This window comes from Falco biarmicus, chromosome 8 (assembly GCF_023638135.1).
Source record: "Falco biarmicus isolate bFalBia1 chromosome 8, bFalBia1.pri, whole genome shotgun sequence".
Lineage (NCBI taxonomy): Eukaryota > Metazoa > Chordata > Aves > Falconiformes > Falconidae > Falco > Falco biarmicus.
The window spans coordinates 37,984,436-38,002,227 of NC_079295.1; the positions used below are offsets into that span (position 1 = coordinate 37,984,436).

At 40.2% G+C, this 17,792-nt stretch overlaps 1 protein-coding gene across 1 annotated transcript in view; it reads right to left on the bottom strand.

Moving 5' to 3' along the window:
* Positions 1–17,792, bottom strand: part of LOC130153806 (von Willebrand factor D and EGF domain-containing protein-like) — a 185,903-nt gene that overhangs the window by 11,160 nt on the left and 156,951 nt on the right. Inside the window, exons 26-27 of the mRNA XM_056349152.1 lie at positions 7,567–7,662; positions 6,320–6,415 (exon numbers count right to left, since the gene is read on the bottom strand). Coding sequence (XP_056205127.1) covers positions 6,320–6,415; positions 7,567–7,662 — 192 coding nt within the window. The remainder of the gene's footprint in view (positions 1–6,319; positions 6,416–7,566; positions 7,663–17,792) is intronic.

Below are 17,792 nucleotides of genomic sequence, written 5' to 3' on the forward strand. Positions count from 1 at the left end.
CCTGGTTACAGGCAGTCAAACTAAATGCCTTCGAAACTAGTCAGATGTCAGAATCTACACAGAATCAGTAAGTGGCTTCTTATATTTTCTTGTGTGGCAGAGGCATATAGGAAGCTGCAAACCATGCACCATTCAGACAGACCTGAAAATAGAGTAGACACATGTCTATGTTCTGATACCATCTTCTTCATCATGAAGCAAAGTGTTTCATCAGACTTGAAAGAGTTTAATGTATCCCTATAAGGATGTCTTTTCACAGAAAAGCAACTAATTCTGGGGCTGAAGGAACAAATTTCAGAATTTCAGTTTGTTAGACCTAACTTCTGATTTTGACACAATTTGCTCATGCAGATTCTTTGTATTACGATCTGAATCTCAGAGATAGACCAGGCCAGTGAAATTTCTTTAGAAAACATGTGGTAGGAGCCTAAGCCACCCAAATGTGATTCTCAGAGTTATACTAATTGTTGTAGTGACTGTGGAAGGCTGGTGACAAGATGTTGAACAACATCTGGAATTTGTATTGGTTTTGTTCTATCAGAGTATCATGGCAGCTAACACTCGGTGAGGAGGCTGAGGTTTTGCTGGAGTAGGGAATATTAAAATCTAAATATGTGTATGGAAGTTCAGGCCTGATTGGCTATGGGACAGAGGAGAAGAGCCACACTTACTGCCTCTATACATGTCTTGAAAAGGAGGGGCTGTAAAGAGCTTGGGAAGCTGCTACTCTTATGAGTAGTCAGGTGGTGAGGATTCATGCTGTGTCAAAACTACTGACCCGTACCATGTCCAGAACAGGGACATGCAGAGACCTGCACATAGTGGTGACCTTCAGGTGCTCCTTTTTAAAAAGCCAGCTGTGCCAGGTGATCTACTGTAGAACTCCAGTGACCTGCTGTTAGCAACTTGCCTTCCCAGTAGGTAAGCTAGTTGATGCATTTGTGCTATTTTGAAAAGGTAGAAAGTACTGTTTTGTTGAAAAAAGATATTTTTTTTTTTTAAGAAGCAAACTTGGCTTTGTTGGGTGTCTGTTGCAAAACACTCAAGACCTAGAATGGGCAACTGCAAACTTCTGAATTGGTGCTGCTTCTGAGAGGGGGTGGCCCAGGTTTGGATCCTGGGTGTGGATGGGGCAGAGGAGGAAAGGAATCACGCTCAGGCTAGAACAGTGTGCTCATCCTCTGCCGACTGCTGCTTCAGCTCCTCCACAAACTGAAAGAACTCAGATTTAGAACTGGAAAAAATCTTAAGAGTTTTGTTTACAGGAACAAAAATGCTTCCCCACAGGGAGGGCATTGTCAGGGGAAGGGGCTCCCTGTGCTGACATCAGTTTTGTTCTACGGTATAGTAAGCTGGAAGAGAGAGAAATGTGTATGATATTGCTGTTATCCATTTGATAGGAACTTGGGCAAGGGGAAAATGGAAGCTGATTCTCCCTTCAGCTTGGTAGTGGATAAAAGAAGAACAGGTAAGATAAAGAGAGATGGACTCTTCTGGGGACCCCTGTAGCAGCTGGGGGTGTTCTGGTATGCATGGGCAGAACAGGCATTAGATAATGTACCAGGCTTTTTTTCTGTCTGTGGTTTCTTTGATTCTCAGTTGATGCAAACAAATAAGAAAAAGGAAAAATTTCTTCCTTTTTTTTTTAATCCTTTGCTACCTGCCTGTCTCTCCCTCTCCACCCACTGCTTCCTGCTGTAGTGCTCAGAAAAACAAGAGCTCAGTTAGGAGAAAAGTTAAAAACATTTGGAAGAAAATTGGAATTGAAATCACAGAGGATAATAACATAGCTGAAGTTCAAATGAATATTTCATAAATGTATTTACAAGGGATGCTAAGCCACTAAACACTAAAAATGACACGGGCTATGTATGCATTATCCTGTACAGATTCAGCAAAGAAAGTAATTTAATAAGCTAAGCTTACGTTAAAATTATAATCAATAAATGCCCATTATAGAAAGAGATTTATCCCTGGGTGTTAAAAGAACAGGGCTACAATTTGCATGCAAACTACATTCTGTTTTAAGATTTTTCTTTTTTTAAGGTTTGAAAGGGTTACACAGGAAAGGTAGAAGAAAGCCTGTCTGAGATGTTGTTCAAGGCACAGAGAGAGAACGAGGAGGAATGTTGAGGAAATTATACGGCTATAAGCTTGACACTTATAACATGCAAATAAAGAGAAGATATTCTGAAGGGCAATGAGGAGCCAGTATGGGTTCAATAATATTAGAACAGAAGATAGCAGCATGAATTTTAATGATGAAGATCCTTCACAGCTATAACCTTCTTATACTTTATAATTAATTATTAGAATTATACCTTGATCCTGAATTCAGAGCCTTAAACAATAGACTTATATCCCTGGCCAGAAGCCTTCTGACTTTACTGGGTTGTGTTTTGGCTATATCTGTCAGGGTAATCAGGTTGTACTGTCAGGTCTTCACTCCTTTGGTCTAATGTTTCTTTCCTAGCTCAAGAGAAAGAGAGATGTGAGTTAATCCCACAGGAGGCAACGGGAAGCCACAGGCGTGGTGCTTTAGACTGGGTATCCCATACGAATTGGGAAGAAAATCACTCATGGGAAAAGATGGTGATCCTGGGATACCGTTTCTCTGTTTTCAGATAGGGAATTTTTGGAATATTTGTGCTGCCGTCATGAAAGTTAAAAACAGAATCAGACAGAGAAAGCTTCTAATGGAAGAAGCCTAATCCATAAAGCTGCTGGTTTCTGTAGTTGAGATAAGTTGAATATTTCGAACGACGTTTTTTAACCTGTCTTTCCAAAAGGGAATTTCCCTACATTTGCAATACAGTCTGAAACTTGATTGTTACTCCTTAAACTATGACCATCAAAGTCACAGGTATTTATCAAGGATAATGTGTGTATTCCACCATACACCTGATTTGTTGGGACAAATGACTTATTTTACTGATTCTCTTTCGGAAGCTGTTCTGTTCAGTTACAGATGAATGGGGAGGAAAACTACTCTCCTGACTGACCTCTTTATTTACAGTCTGATAAAAGATGACCATTATGTTTTATCCCTTACCAATGTCTTCTAAAAGTCTCTACTTTTACTCTTGTGAAATTCTGTGATTTAGTTGTAGCCAGAGAAAGGTGAAACCGTAAGAAAAATACAGCCTGCACAGATGCCTCTGGAATGTCATTGTGAGTTGGATTTAGCATTAAGAAATTAATAATTCACTGCATTGCATGGACATTGTACATCGTTGCAAAAGAGCCAAAGTTTTTGCTTGTGTGATTGCATCTCCAAAATGTAGCAGACTTGTTCCAAATAAGTTCCTCAACCTGTGGTAACTACTTCTGATAATATAGTCTGCTCTTGCTCCCTGAGGTATTTTCACAATACTCTAGACATAAAATTATTCAGACTTAGACATTGCCAATCTTCATTGCAACAGAACTGAAAATCTGTTCTAGGTTATTGTCAATGGTGGTGTCTGCTGAGAGGTTGAAGCATTTTGGACTATCACTTGTGATAGAGATCTACGACCTTTTTTCCTGGTGAAAGTTGGCAGGAGAATCTGAGACGTCTGTATTTGCACTTGTAGGTATTTAAATTAATTATTAGGAACCCAAATGCAGAGAATGTCATGTTTTGCTTTTTCTGGTTTTACAGAAGACTGAAGAGAGAAGATTTAAAAAAGACTGTATTGTGGCAGCTATATCTACTGCTGCCTCCAAACGTCTTCTTGAACTGTCCAGGTAGGTTTAGGCCTTTGTAAGTTAGAAACTGCACTGATGAAGGTAGCCTGTGACTTCTTAATAAAGACAGATCAAAAGTACGTGTCGAAGATAATTTATCAGTACTTGTCCGTTGTCTTTTTTGTTGGCTGACTGGCCTACTCTGGCTAGCTATCTCGGTATAGAAGACTGAAACAATTTTTTGAGTCTTAGAAATGTCCAGAAAATAGTGGTGGAAGTTTCCACAGATCCTTTGGTTTAGTCACCCTACTAGAAGTGTGTGAGAAAGTTAATGAGGAAAAGAGGTTCAGTGTGTAGGTGAAACCTGTATCTGCATTTCCATTGCTGCCACCCCTATACGGGCAGCTGTGTGAATGCACAAGTTGAAAACAAAGAATGAAGCTGGGTTATTGAACCTCCTCCTACCCTTGAAAAAGCCCCAGAGAAACAATCCAGCTCGATTTGCCTCTGGACATGGGAGGAGGTACAGCGATTGCTGAGAAATGTTGTCACCTGTATTGTTACTTGCAGAGCGAGATGGAATTTTTGCATGATGAAATGGAAACAAATTAGATTAATAATATACTATCTATTAATTATTGCATTTTTATAGTATAATAATTTCATGTGCAATGTAAAAAGAATATGTAATGTTTTAATATAATATATAAGAATAATATAGGTTATGAAATAATATTTGAATAGCATGAATAATAGGTTGCTACTTTCTTATCTTATAATGTGGATGGTTTGGTCTGTTGTTGAGTTTAACAGCCAAAGTCTGTAGTTAAAGTGGTGTAAATCAAGGCCTCTCTCAGCCTTCTTGTCGATACCATGGCAAAGCGCAGAATTAGGGCACACGCATCCACATGCAGGTAGGGGGTGATGAACACAAGGAAGCCTCGGGAGCTTAAATTGAGGTGTGTAATTTGGTGCAGAGGGGAAGCACAGAGGAGCAGAGTAATGAACCAAGCGCCTCCTTGCCAGCAACGCTCTGGCGTTGGCAGAGCGTGTGGATTTGGCCCACTGTTTGTGTGCTTCTGGGAGGTGGGAAAGAGGCCATAGTAACACAAGAGCAACAAGATGATGTTACCAGGGGCTGGTTACAGTCCCCTCTGCTGCTGCTAACAGCCTGTGTCAGTGCCAGAGCTGAGGGGAAGGTGAGCGCTGCTTTGAGCAAGGGAGGCGTTCAGAAGGCTTTTTACGTTCAGATAGATAAATACATTTTTTCCACTGAGTTCTGGATTTGGGCAAATAGCCTTCCATTAAAACTCAAAACCAGACTTCTTTTCAGAGGTTACACTCTATGTGAAACTTTACACCTAACATCTGTGAGGATGAAGAGTTTCTTGTTCCCCTGCTTCCTCCCTGCCTCACTGTGAATACCCCGGAGCAACATTATAAGACCTCAGCATCTGCTCTCTGACAATACTCTTCTCTTTTTATATTTAAAAAAACCAGAAATTCTAACCGCTTGGTGTTTATTTGGGTTTGCTCTGGGACCTAAGAGTTTCAGCCAGTTCCTTTTGGACAAAAACCTGATTTAACTTCCCACTACAGTGAAAACATGCGAAAAAACAGTAAAATCAGAGTGACTAACAATTGAATGGATTTGGAGCAAAGTTTCAAAGTTAGATAGATATGTAAAATATTCCCTAGGCTTGTGTGCCTGCGTAGGACAGCAGAAATTGTTAATGACAGTGTAAGCCTTACTTGCCTTTCACAGGAACAAGCACGATTTGTTTATTTAGTTAAAAAAACTGAAGCAAGAATATGTCATCAACTAATAAATAACTTTAAACATTACTGTGTTTGAACTAGAAGACAGCTGGCACAAAGAAACAATTACACAGCCATTGGGATTTAACTGACAAAAGATTTCCATAAGTAATTATGCTTTGCAAGTGGGAGAGGAAAGAAAGATTGCCCTTTAAAGGAGATAACGCCTTGATATTTTCCTCATGCACTTTTACTGTAAAGCCAATAACATACACAAACTGCAGTGACCCTGTATGTAACAGGCAATAACAGGTCTCTTCCCATTCCAGATCTTCCAGCCCTTCCACGTGCAAGTACTTCCAGCCACCTCGGTGGTCGCTCTGAACCCACAGCGTTTACAGGGCTGGACTCTTAGAATTTCTTTCTGTGCTTAATGCCATCTGGGTATGCAGAATGAGCTACTCAGTTTCCTTTTCTCCCTGACCCCCCCTCCCTTTTTTTTTTTAACCTTAAATTTATTTCATTTAAAGACGATTAATTTTGTCTGACATGTTGAGCTCAGCGTCCACACATGTAAAAGATGAGTCAGGTCTCTCTCACACTGATGTTGAGTCCAGAAATGTTTCTGGAAGTAATAGTTCTACCAGCAGCATAAGACAGTTCTGGCAAATAAGATGTTATCTTACTTGTTATGGTTGTTAGCCATCACAACAAATCATCTTATGGTTGCCTTTACATGTAATAAAATCATCTAGGTTGGGAAAGACCTTTAAGATCATAGAGTCTAACCATAAACCTAACTCAATATACACATAGTAGAAAATTTAAGGAGTAAAGGTCTCCAGCGCAACGTGTGTGACTACAAAACTGTAGTAATTAAAGCAGCACTTACGAGTCTGGCACAGCATTCCTACCCATCCTTCAGAGCACTCGCAGATGTTTGGACCTATACATTCTCCACCGTTCAGGCATTTCTGCAGGCAAACAGCTGAACAGATTGACATGAAACAAGTGAGAAGAGGTACGTGATGTATCTGGATGTTCCAGATCTGTTTGAAAGGTGACCTGCTAGGTTTTATTCCATATGGCTAATTTGTAAAGAATGCATTCTATTCATCAGATAATCGGTGTTCAGGATTCTTTGTTATTTCTCCTTAAGAACTGGATCTTTGATGTCTGTCTATGGGGAGCTTTGCTATTTCTAATGCTCAGCTCACCATCAGCTAAGAATGCTCTCCATATGATATATTCATATGTGTTATATGCATACTATGCATTCCATGTTAGAAATAAATAGATTCTCATAGTAAAGTTTGATAGGTTTATTGCTTATGTTATTTCTTCAGAGACCCTGAAAGAGAGAATGCATGTTTTGGTGTATATGTGTGACATACACATGCTTCCTTCAGAATTTCTGAAAAAAATATGAATATTATAATTTCAAAACACTGGTTCTGAAATCACATTTACTGTCAGGACCCAAAGGGTAAAAAGCCAATATTTTAATCTGGTTTACATACAGTATGTCATCTTGATTATGAATTTATTCAGTTTATCTGTCAACATCATGGTAATGAATAGCCACGTAAGGAAAAATATTCCTTGAAAATATTTTAGGGTGAGAGGTTTTTTTTTTTAATTACATTTTTATGTAACTGTAGTCAGATCTGGTAGAGTTACAGAGTAAGAACACATCATTCTCCAAATTATTCACCAAAATGTATCTGGTGACCTTGAGAGTATATCAGTTTGGGAGGCTTTATAGCAGGCTTTAGATAGTTCTGTGTTTTGAAATATGGCATTTCTCTGTAAAACCTAACAAAATATGTGAAGCTGTTGAAACATAAAATCAATGCTTGAAGTTTAGTACTATGAAAAAGAATTTCCATAACAAGATGTATAACAGACAGCTGCATGAAGCAGAACCAGGGTTCCCCGACACAGCTTTTTTGCTCTGCAAGCATCCAATGTTTATAGCATTTTGTATTACCTGTGCTTAAAATGGTTTTCTTCAAACTGTTGAAGTAGCAAAACAGGTTCTATTTGCTATGTTGTAATCTTCTCTTAATGTTAAAAAACAATTGACGTTGACTAGCCTAAGTAATAATGATCTGTTTGATGGGCAGTAGAGGTGCTTACGTTTATTACAGTGCTTTCCCCTCCAGCCAGATGGGCAGTCGCAGACGTTTGGGCGTACGCATTTCCCTCCGTTCATGCACGTGGGCTCACAGACACCTGCAGGTACACATCAAAGAGAGAACGCGGTAGCTGGGAAATGAGGGAAGACTTTACTAGGGACTTAGTTGCTTCCTTTCAGAAGGTTCAATTGCTTGTAATTAAAACCCGGAAAAGTAATTTGGATTTGAGAATCTGAAACACAGAGGCTTGATAGCTCCCATAAATCCTTCTGGAAAATGCTGCGCCTTGTGTGGAAGCTCTTTCAGGGAAGCTCCAGTAAGAGCTGCCTCACCAGAAAAACAAGAGAGGCATTAATTACAATGATTCTCAGTAAAACAAATAAGAAATTTTCTGTGGCAGCTGTGGACAGACCAAATACTTGTTACAGCTTTCACTTTACTGATTGGAAAACATGCTCTCAGATGTTCATTTGGATAAGAAAAGGCTTGAAGAGGATAGATTGTTTTCACATAATTCTGGGAATATTTTTTGCATTCAACCAAGCATAAAGACTAAGTAGATCCATTCCTCCATTGCCTTTTTGCACCGTTATTTAAGGTACTTACCTTTTTACTTTATTCTTTCATACAAATAAGATGTGAAAGCTAAGTTGTTCTTTGAACTGCAGGAAAACATTATTTTTATTTTTTTTTTAGATTTCATTAGAAACCTAAGTGTTAATTTTTGTGTCTCGGATTAAGCCTGCATTTATCAATACTCCTGTTTTACAACATTCAACAGTAAAATCTCATTGTTCTGGCAAGTGAAACCTCTGCAATCCCAACCTGCTTTGATATAGGTGGATTGCACAGGCAGGTAGCCAAGGGCCTCATCTCCTGTTTCTCCTCGCCTATTGCAGTAAGTGTAGGAAGGACCCATCAGAGGCAGTGTACTTTAGAAGCATGGCAGTGCTGCTACGATGGGAGTGGGAATGATTTACCTTTTACATGGAAGAAGGCATTTGATAACTGGGTAGAAGACAATAAGGCCATATTACATAGCAAGTGGTTAAACTGGAGCATGAAAGTCAAGTCAGGAGGAGACCGACAATGAAGGCTTGAGAACACGAGTGTCACATGGCTCCTGCCATGTTTAAAGCTTCATAGGCACAGTGCAATTTTCCAGCGATTTGTTATCAACTGCCTAATCAGCACCAGTCCTCCATGCTTGCAGAACCGGGTGGCTGCTGCACACCTAGCCCTTCCTCAATAGGGCGCAGGCTACTTGCTCCTGCAGGCACTGAGGGGGCTGACAGCTGAGACGTAGCATTACAGTGCCTTTATTAGCCTTAAGGTTGTGATGTGTTTTGACACATCAGCAGTAAGAACAGAACTTGAATACTAATGCTATCGCAAGTCTGATTTTCAAGTCATTGCCATGTACAGGACTCTGAACCTACCACAGCCCCCTCCGACCTTTACTGTAGAACGTGGAATCCTGCAAAGAGCCTCAAAATAGGAATGATTAGTAAAAAACAGCATGCAAAAATAAAGCGACTGTTATTTGATGGAAGAATAACCTTCTGTTCCTCTTTTAGGTATGATCAAGTGTTTTTAGATAGGTAGATTTAGGTTCGCTAATTATTCCTCTGATGTATTGACATATTGCTTTTGTGGCTTTTGTGTCCTGGTGTATTCAGTGCCAATGCTGCTGCACTGGCACTTTTAGTGCTATATTGCTGCTCTTGGTTGGCTGCTACATTTGCATTTTGTGCTGTGCCAAGCCTCCTGGATCTCTTAGCATAGTGACCTGCCCTCAGGCAGGTCAGACTTAGCCACATTCATAAGGGCTGCTTGGATCCAAGCCCTTAAACCGGCGTCCTCTTTTTCCTTCTTTCTCCACCTCTCCTGATCCATGCTATAGTCTTGGTCTCTGCTTACTAAGGCTGACGGGGATCTATTGTTCTTGCTGAACTATCAAAAACTAGTGCTGCAACCACTAGTTAAAACCTAGATGAGTTCAAAGTGTCATGGAAACCATAACTCTGAACTAATTTTTGATTTTCCCTCTTTCTTTTTCTCTCCCTTTTGATCTCACATCTCCAATACTGGACTTCTGACCCACAATCTTAAGTTGTGTTGTGTTTGACTGCCTGTTCCGATTATTAAAACAGCTCAGATACTCAGCATTTAGAAAAGATGACCCCAAACCAAAATACATGTTTCTAGACTTTAAATGACCTTACGCTTTTTGATATTTGCAGACCATAGTGTCCCCAATGCTAACCTGCCGTTCCAAAATCAGTTGAAAATCTATAAGTTTGTTTTTGAGATCACATGAAACTTGGACAATGTCTTTCCCCCCTGCCCCTTAAAAAGTAAAGCCAAGAAAAAGTAACTAGGGACACAGTAGCACTTGTTCAAATGAGTATTTCTTATTTATTTTTGTTCCTTACATATCCTCTGTTTTTTTAACCTTATCCAAACAATTATGTTTTAAGGCATTCCTGGTTGTTTTGTACTGACAGCAGAGTTTTGTAGGCTGTAGAGCAACAGACCCTTCAATTACAGGGAAGCTAGTCTGATTTTTCATTAACTTTGTTTTTGGTTTGTGAATAGCTGAACTTGTTCCTGCTCAATTTGCATTGTAATTCAGCAAAACTTTAAGCAATGACTGAGGCCCAGTCTTAGTCTGAGTAAAACACATGAGTCTGAGTAAAACTTTCAACTTGGGATCTATTTCTCTCTTTTTTCAGCTGCCTTAGAAATGAACAAGTAACTATGAAAATGCAGTGTGAACTTCCTTTGTGTTGTTTATTGCTCATGGCATCTCTCACATCAGTGATAAATCCAAAGGAGTTCAATTCAAAGCAAACTACGGGAAGTACCAAAACTGTTCTGAACTGGGAGGGCAATTCTGCCTGCTGGCCCTCCAGGGCAGGTACTTTCTCTTCTTACTAGGGAATTCACCAGCACCTCTGTGTCAATGAATGCAGTGTTATCTCTCCCCTTTTCCTGTCTGACTTCTCCACCTTGTTCTCCCTTTCTTTAGCTTGCTTAAATACAATTCCATCTCAATACCCATCAGACAGACTTCAACGTTTGTTGATGATAACTAGTTTGGATCCTTTCTAGTCCCACTCCTTGGCCTCTGTGGAGGAGCTCCAATTTCAAAATAGCAAACAAAAATATTACAGCCTCTCACAGGAAAACTAAATAAATTATCAGACACTAGGAGAGCAAATCGAATTATTGTAATCCTCCCAGGCACTGGCATGACTTTGAAAAGACTCACGTTTCTTTTTTTTTCCCCCTCCCTTTAAAAAAGGCTTGGCATCTTGACCCAAAGACAAAGGCAGATTGATAGGCTTTCCACCTGCCTTGGGGACTAGCCCTAATGACACAGATATAAACACATTATTTCCCATTGCAGCAGTCTGGTAGGGTACATCGCTGGGGGTAGGGAGAGTCCTGGACTATCGACACATTCTGGGTGCAAGCTTGCCAGCACTCAGTATTACTAAACCCTTAGTCCCACCCCCTTTGCTGTCAGTGTCAACATTTCCGTGCTCTTCAGTAAGAACCGAAGCACATAATTTCATATGCAATATAGTTACTCAGTTCTATAATGCACCACAATTCTATAAGGCCACTGTTTAAAACTAGAAAGGACTTCCATCTTATGTTTTCCAAAACTGGTAAGTTAGATAAAGTAAGCCTGTGTTGAAGGTGATAATGCAGGTTAGAGAAAAAGCATGAGTATGTGTTGTATTTCAGGCGAGGGCTGATTTTGATAAGGTAAGAAGCAGCTGAAGGTGCTAAGATAAAACATAGGTGTTGAACAGAACATCATACAAAATATACGCAATTCTGTGCACTGAAAGGCACTCTCAAGTCACTAAGTTTTCTGTTTTATGCAGCAGCTATTTCTCTTTGATGCCTTTAATGCGTTTTGACCTTACAATCACTTAAAATTTCCTGTGACCCTTTTCATAGCTTATCCCCTCTAGGCTGACTTGACCCAGTGAAGTGCTGCTTGCAACTCTTTATCAACCTCCACGGAGCTCCATAGTTCAACTGTTCAGCCCTAACATCTTTAAGATAGTCAGACCTCTTGCTTTGTCAGCCAAGGGGAAGAATCTTCCTGCAAAATAAATATTTCCAGTGGTCATTAAAATTCTAAGAAAAAAAGCAACCAACACCTTGAATTTTGTGTGTAAAGTCAAGTAGGTCCTCCTGGTGTACGTAGCCCCACTGATGGACACCTACAATTCCAGTGTCTTCCTTTGCCTGCCCTTCTTGCTGTTGATTTACAGGAACGGTTCCCCTAAAACATACAGTGTCAAGCAAAATATCTCTGCTGTGAAAACCAAAGGGACTGGGGGCAAAGCTGGGCACTGGGCATGGTTTGCCAGGCTGCACGTGCTAGAAGCAACTGAGAGTAATCTCTTATTCTAACAAACAGTCACGATATTAGCCAGCAGTATCTGCTGATTATCTTACAGTGATTAAAAGAAGTCAGAGATTTCCCTCAGGCTCCCGCTGTTTCTGTGGTTTAGCAGACAAAAACTTTTCAGGTTGAACCTAAGCCACCTTTTCATGCAAGTAACTCATTACATCTTCTCTCTCTAGAAGTAGGTAATAATAAGTAGCGAAAAGCCTGTAGTTTTGTTGAAATAAGACAGTCTTCATCACCAGCCTCTTAAAGTTAAAACAGAGGGAATATTAAATCAAGCTCCTAAAATCTAGGCAGAAAGGGATCCTGTACAATGTTCCAGGAACATGCCTCGCCACAGCTGAACATCCATGTCTTTTCCTGAGAAAGACTGCCCAGACTATTTCTTTCTGAAGCAAAAATTACAATTACTTATCATCATGTATCCTAAGCCATGCTGCTGCTGAGGCAGTGCATCACACTGCAGTGCTGATTAGAAGATGTAGTTTTCAAGACAAATTTTTTGGTTGTGTGGTTTTTGTTGGTTTTTTTTTGTGCCCTGTAGAACCTAAGAAAATTGACCTGCTTCCGGATGCATTCTGCATTCGGAGGGATGAGAGAAAATAGCCTCAAGCAGTAACATCTGTGTGGGCCAGCTAAGGTAATGCATCAGGCTATAGCTTGCTAACAAAGAACACAGAAATGCGGCCAAAACAACACCTACCGGTAGATACAGACTTCAACATGTCCTTTAAATCACCACCCCTGTGCTGTCATTTATTTGGGATTCACAGGCACTGCTTTTATTTCTGGCTGGTGTTGGTTTTGGACTGGCTTCTCTGTGGGTCTAGCGCATATTTTGATTTGTTTACTCCTCTTTTGAGGAGCAGGAAGCTTGATCAGTTGCAGTTTTGGGTTTTGTATGTGTACATGTTGTTTTAATGTTCCTCTTCTCCCTTCTGCTTAGGGGTTATCTTGATTTGGTGTGACATTTTCAAAAACAAAGAGCTGTAGCTGGGGAGATACGACACAGTAAGGATGCAGAGCATGGGACAGATTTAAAAATAACACCAACTGGTCTTGTCAGGAAAATATAGATGACAGAACTTAAGCTGAGAACAAAAATGAAACCACATAGATGTGAAAGCAGTGAGTTTTGGGTTAAAACTGGCTCTTCTACTCCTTTTCCAATGTTTATAGGTAATATACATCACCTACTGATAAAGCACAAAAACCTAGCAGAAGGTCTGTGCCAGGAACGGCACAATCATGAGACTGCAGCCTTAAAACGTAGGGATGTTGCTGATCTTTTCCATAGGATGAGAACTGTGAGGTCAGGTCAGCAGTTTCAAAAAATAGCACGGTTCAATTATTCGACTGGAAAGAAGGTTCCTCATCTCTCTGGATGCATTATGCATCCCAGCAGCGCTGCTCGAATGAAACATTATCCTGACTGCAGTAAGGAAACAATTGGTTGGATGCTTCTAGGTTCCAAATAAAGATTTGATCTTGCTGAATGATCTTTAAACCTTTCAAAAAATGAATCACAAAATGGGGGTGTTCTGGCCAAAAAGGGTGTTTCTAACAAAGGGCACCATTGTGTGGATTCTACTGCCCTGACACTAGCAGGAACTAGTAGAGGTAAAAAATGTCCTTCTCCCCTTTAGAGGGTATAACTGATGCTCAACAGATCATTAGTGAGATGGATGTACCAATATATCTGTTGCTGTGAAGGTCCCAGATGCACATATCTCTGAAAAACATGTTATGGATTTGGGACACTAGCAATTTCTAGTCCCCTTTTTTCTACCTCCAAGGGCAGTAAGAAACTACTTCTGCCCATGCTGAGTTTTAGGCGCATATGTTGTTCCAGAGCTTGATTTTTCTCTGAAATTCCTCATCTATGTTGATTTGGATTTGTAAGTAAAGAAATAACTTTCTCTCTAAGGTCTATCAGAGTACCCTCGGATGTGCAATCCACTGAATGTCAGTAATTATAGCCACAGATTAAATTTTAAAAAGAAGGAATACTTGTCATGTAATAAAATTGTTTGTAATTTTTGTGCAAGGTTCTTCTAAAATTTAGATCCTTATCCATATCAAGCTACCAATCATTTTGAGGTTTGCTCATCCCTATTTCTCGCTTCACATATCTCTGACAGAGATGCAAAGCATTTCTTCAATAAATTACCTTTCTGAATAGTAAAAATAATTTGGTAGAAACCTCTGAGGGATGTAGTGCGGGAGAACAAATTACTACAAGACACAGTGGGAGCTGTAAATGTAATTGTGATGGGTGTGGTGACAGTTTGCATTTATAATATATTCACTTTACTACATGGGTATAGCAATATGAGTTAGTTTGCATGACCTAGCACACATTAGAGAAGAAAAAATGCTCTGAAAAATTGTAGACCATATAGATAGTGCAATGCCAGTGCTTTGCCTAATTATGTCTGCTCTTTGTTCTGATGCATACTCTGATATACCTATGGGGCCTTTTAGAGACATTAAAACAGGAAATAAATCTGGTTTAGGTATTAGTTCAGGAAAAACGGGAAAAATAATAATGTATGGCAAAATTACTGAGATGCTGGACTAAACTCTGAGTGTTGGTTTGTGATGTACTGTGCTCGTTTGCTGTCATGTCATTCTCATCAGATGATAACTTTTGGTACCATTTAAAGAGGATCCTGATCTCTCCATCTGTACCTCCAAAAGATTCCCTGGTAATGTATGGTAGGCAAGACTCCTAAACCTCAGGATGCTGTGGAAACCAATGAGGGATGGTCACCCCAACACAGACAGGGGACTCGGTGCTCTCCTTGGACAGAAACATTTCTCCCTTTAGGTCTCCCAATCTTCATTTTGCCCATTATCTCTTGTCAAGTGAAACTCTTTTGAGACATACAGTGGTATGATGTTTGGATAGCCACAAAACATTTCAGCATCTTTCAGAATGAAAGGCACTATAAACAAAATAAGCATGTGCAGGTGCACGTGTTTTGAGATCATTAGCAAAACCTTTTTCTCATTTAGTGATTGGTTTTAGACCAATACCAACACTATTAATTTGAAGAGAATATAGCTAAACTTTTTTTCTCATCTTTGCAACTGTTAGTAGATAATTAATGTGGGGAATTGTGAAGTATACTCTCAGCACAGCTTATATTCCCATCTTGTTAGGGTCTTGTGTTTGGTAACACTTTCTCTTCATTGAAGAATGCTCTGTGTTTTATTAGGTCAGTGAAGCGTTGCAGCATGTGTATAAATTGTTCTGTTGAGCTGCTTTCTTGTCATGCCTGACTAAGAAGTGAAAGAAGGTTCTCATATACGTTGTTTTCCTCTGTTGATTATTTTTGCAGCTTCTGTGCTTGCAGTATGACCTGCCATTTAGGCATGTTTTCATTGTGCTGAGTGGGCTCAGCCTGTGCTTGATGCAATTTGCTTTATTTTCATCTGTACAAAGGAAAAGGGAGATTCAGGCAAAGTAACCAAAGAGAACAGCAGGGGCATGGGAGACACAGTCTCAAGCCAAGAAGATGAGCCTCAGGCTACTGTGGTCCAGCTGGAAAGCGAGGACCTCAGGTGGGAGCCTGGTCAGGGGGTACAGAAGAGGGTTACTGTCTGCATTGGCACTGCACTAATCTGTTAGTCATTCTGCTATTATCTCTTTTAGAAAGTAACCTAAGGCTTACTTGGGAATTGATGCTCGAGAGGATTGTCTTGCCAAGGTGTTTTTGTGGCTAAATAGGCAATGTTATTCTCCAGAATTTGCTGTCCTCTGGGCTTTTCAAGTGGTAGATCCCATGCCCCTTTTTTCAGAGACATTAAAAAAATATTTTCATTAAAAATAGACACCCCCCCCATTTTTTTTCTTCCTTGTTTCTTAAATCAATTAGTGGAAAAAACCAGTTATCTTCACATGGAAGCCCACTGCAAGAGAAATGCAGTAATTCAGGAATCCCTGCCCTTTTTATGTACTGTATGTCTCTACATACAGCAGCAGACCTACCACTTCTTTAGTGCCTTTAAGAAACAAGTAAAGAAATACTGATTCGAAACGTAGATTTTCTACTATAGTAAAATTCATGCTCTAGTCTGTGAACGTTTTGCTTATGGAATGAATAAAAAATTAATAAGACTTTTGGGTTTATTTAGGATATATATTCAGTTCTTACCCAGAAATGTTCTTGCTCTCTTCCTGTGAAATAAATTTAGACAACTGCATGTACTCAAGACCCCTATTAAAATAATACATCAGCTACTTATATGAACAAAATTTAGCTTTGAAGCAAGGCCAACTAATGGTTTTGTCACAAATCCTTACTGCAAGTGAGCAGAGAGGAGCACTGCTGTGAAAACAGACCACAAACCAGGTTGTTCTTGAGTCATTGTCTCCTGTTTGGCTTTTCTCCGGGTAGTTCGAGCTCTCCCTGTTCCCCCCAGGCAAGATGCATGGATCATCTTGTGTTCAGCTGAATGGGAAAGACCACAGTAGCCCTGATTTTATTTTTTTTTCATTGTCTTCCGTTGTATTTCCTGCCCAAGGAAGGAAGATGACATCTAATATGAACCTATTCTGTTACATGGGCTGGAAAATCAAGTAAGAACTGAGACCAGTGCTTCCTTTTCCTATGTCTCCAGACTGTGTACCAACCAGTCAACAAGCCAACCTGCCTATCTTTCTGCTTCTGTTGCAAAACTAATGCTTTTAGCAGTAAGTTACAAGTCTCTCTGCTATGAGAAACTCTTTATTTCCAAACACCCACTGTCCAAGGATATTGGCTATTCAGAAATCTTAGACAAATAGTTGTTGCCTCTAAGCACTTCCTTGACATATGAAAAGCAAGTCTAATGCAAACTATTACTCCATCCATTTAGATGAGATACGTGGAGTGTTCCCTGCTTAGTTGTGTAGGAGGGGACGTTGGACCTCTGTTTTGTAAACTGGCTGATTTTAGAGAGCTTAAGTCAATCTGTCTACCCTGAAGTTATTCCAAAGACTATATCACCCCTTGTCAAGATGACAATTCCATAGAAGTTTGTTTTGTTGAGCAGTAAAACTTCCTGCTTCTGCAGCTGGCAAGGCAGTAATCTACAGAAACGTTACGTGAGAAGGCTGGGATATGGGAAATTGGTGACTTTCACAATGTGACATTGCTTAGCAAAAACTGCCTTTGAAACGCAGTGTTCACATTTCCAATTAGTTTGCCTCTAGCTCTCATGCAAGTAAAGTCCTCATGGTACCGGGAAGGAAAAAGGAAGGGGGAGAGGGAAAGGAGCAAGCAGAGCTGGAAGAATGACCGTGAGTTATATTGTGCACTGTGTATTGGCTATAAATCCTGCCTGCAGGAATTACTGAAATGGAGAAACAGTTATCTACCAACTTTGAGATCCAATCTGCAAAGTCCCAATGTCAGCATGATGATTTATGTGATAGAAAGTCGGCAGGATTCAGCCTGATGCAATGAAATAGATGCATGCAGAAACACGCTCTTTGTTTTAAACCGTAGGCACGCTGCAGCTAGCTGGCTGCCAAGGGGGGGGCGAGCAGGTACCCTGCCACGGGGCAGGCTGCAGGTGTGCCTCCTGTTCTGGAGGAGGAGAAGGATGTTCAGCCCTGTTCTCCTGTGACCTTTGCTTGCTGATGAGCTCCAGAGGGAGCTGTGGCTTGCCTTTTCGCTCCGAGATGAACTCGCTAGAAGCAGCGGAGAAGGGATAAACGCGTGGTCCCGTGAATCTCTCTTCTTCCCCCCCGCCCCTTCTCTTTGCTCCAACCGTTCATAAGAAAACTCAGCTTTTATTTTCCT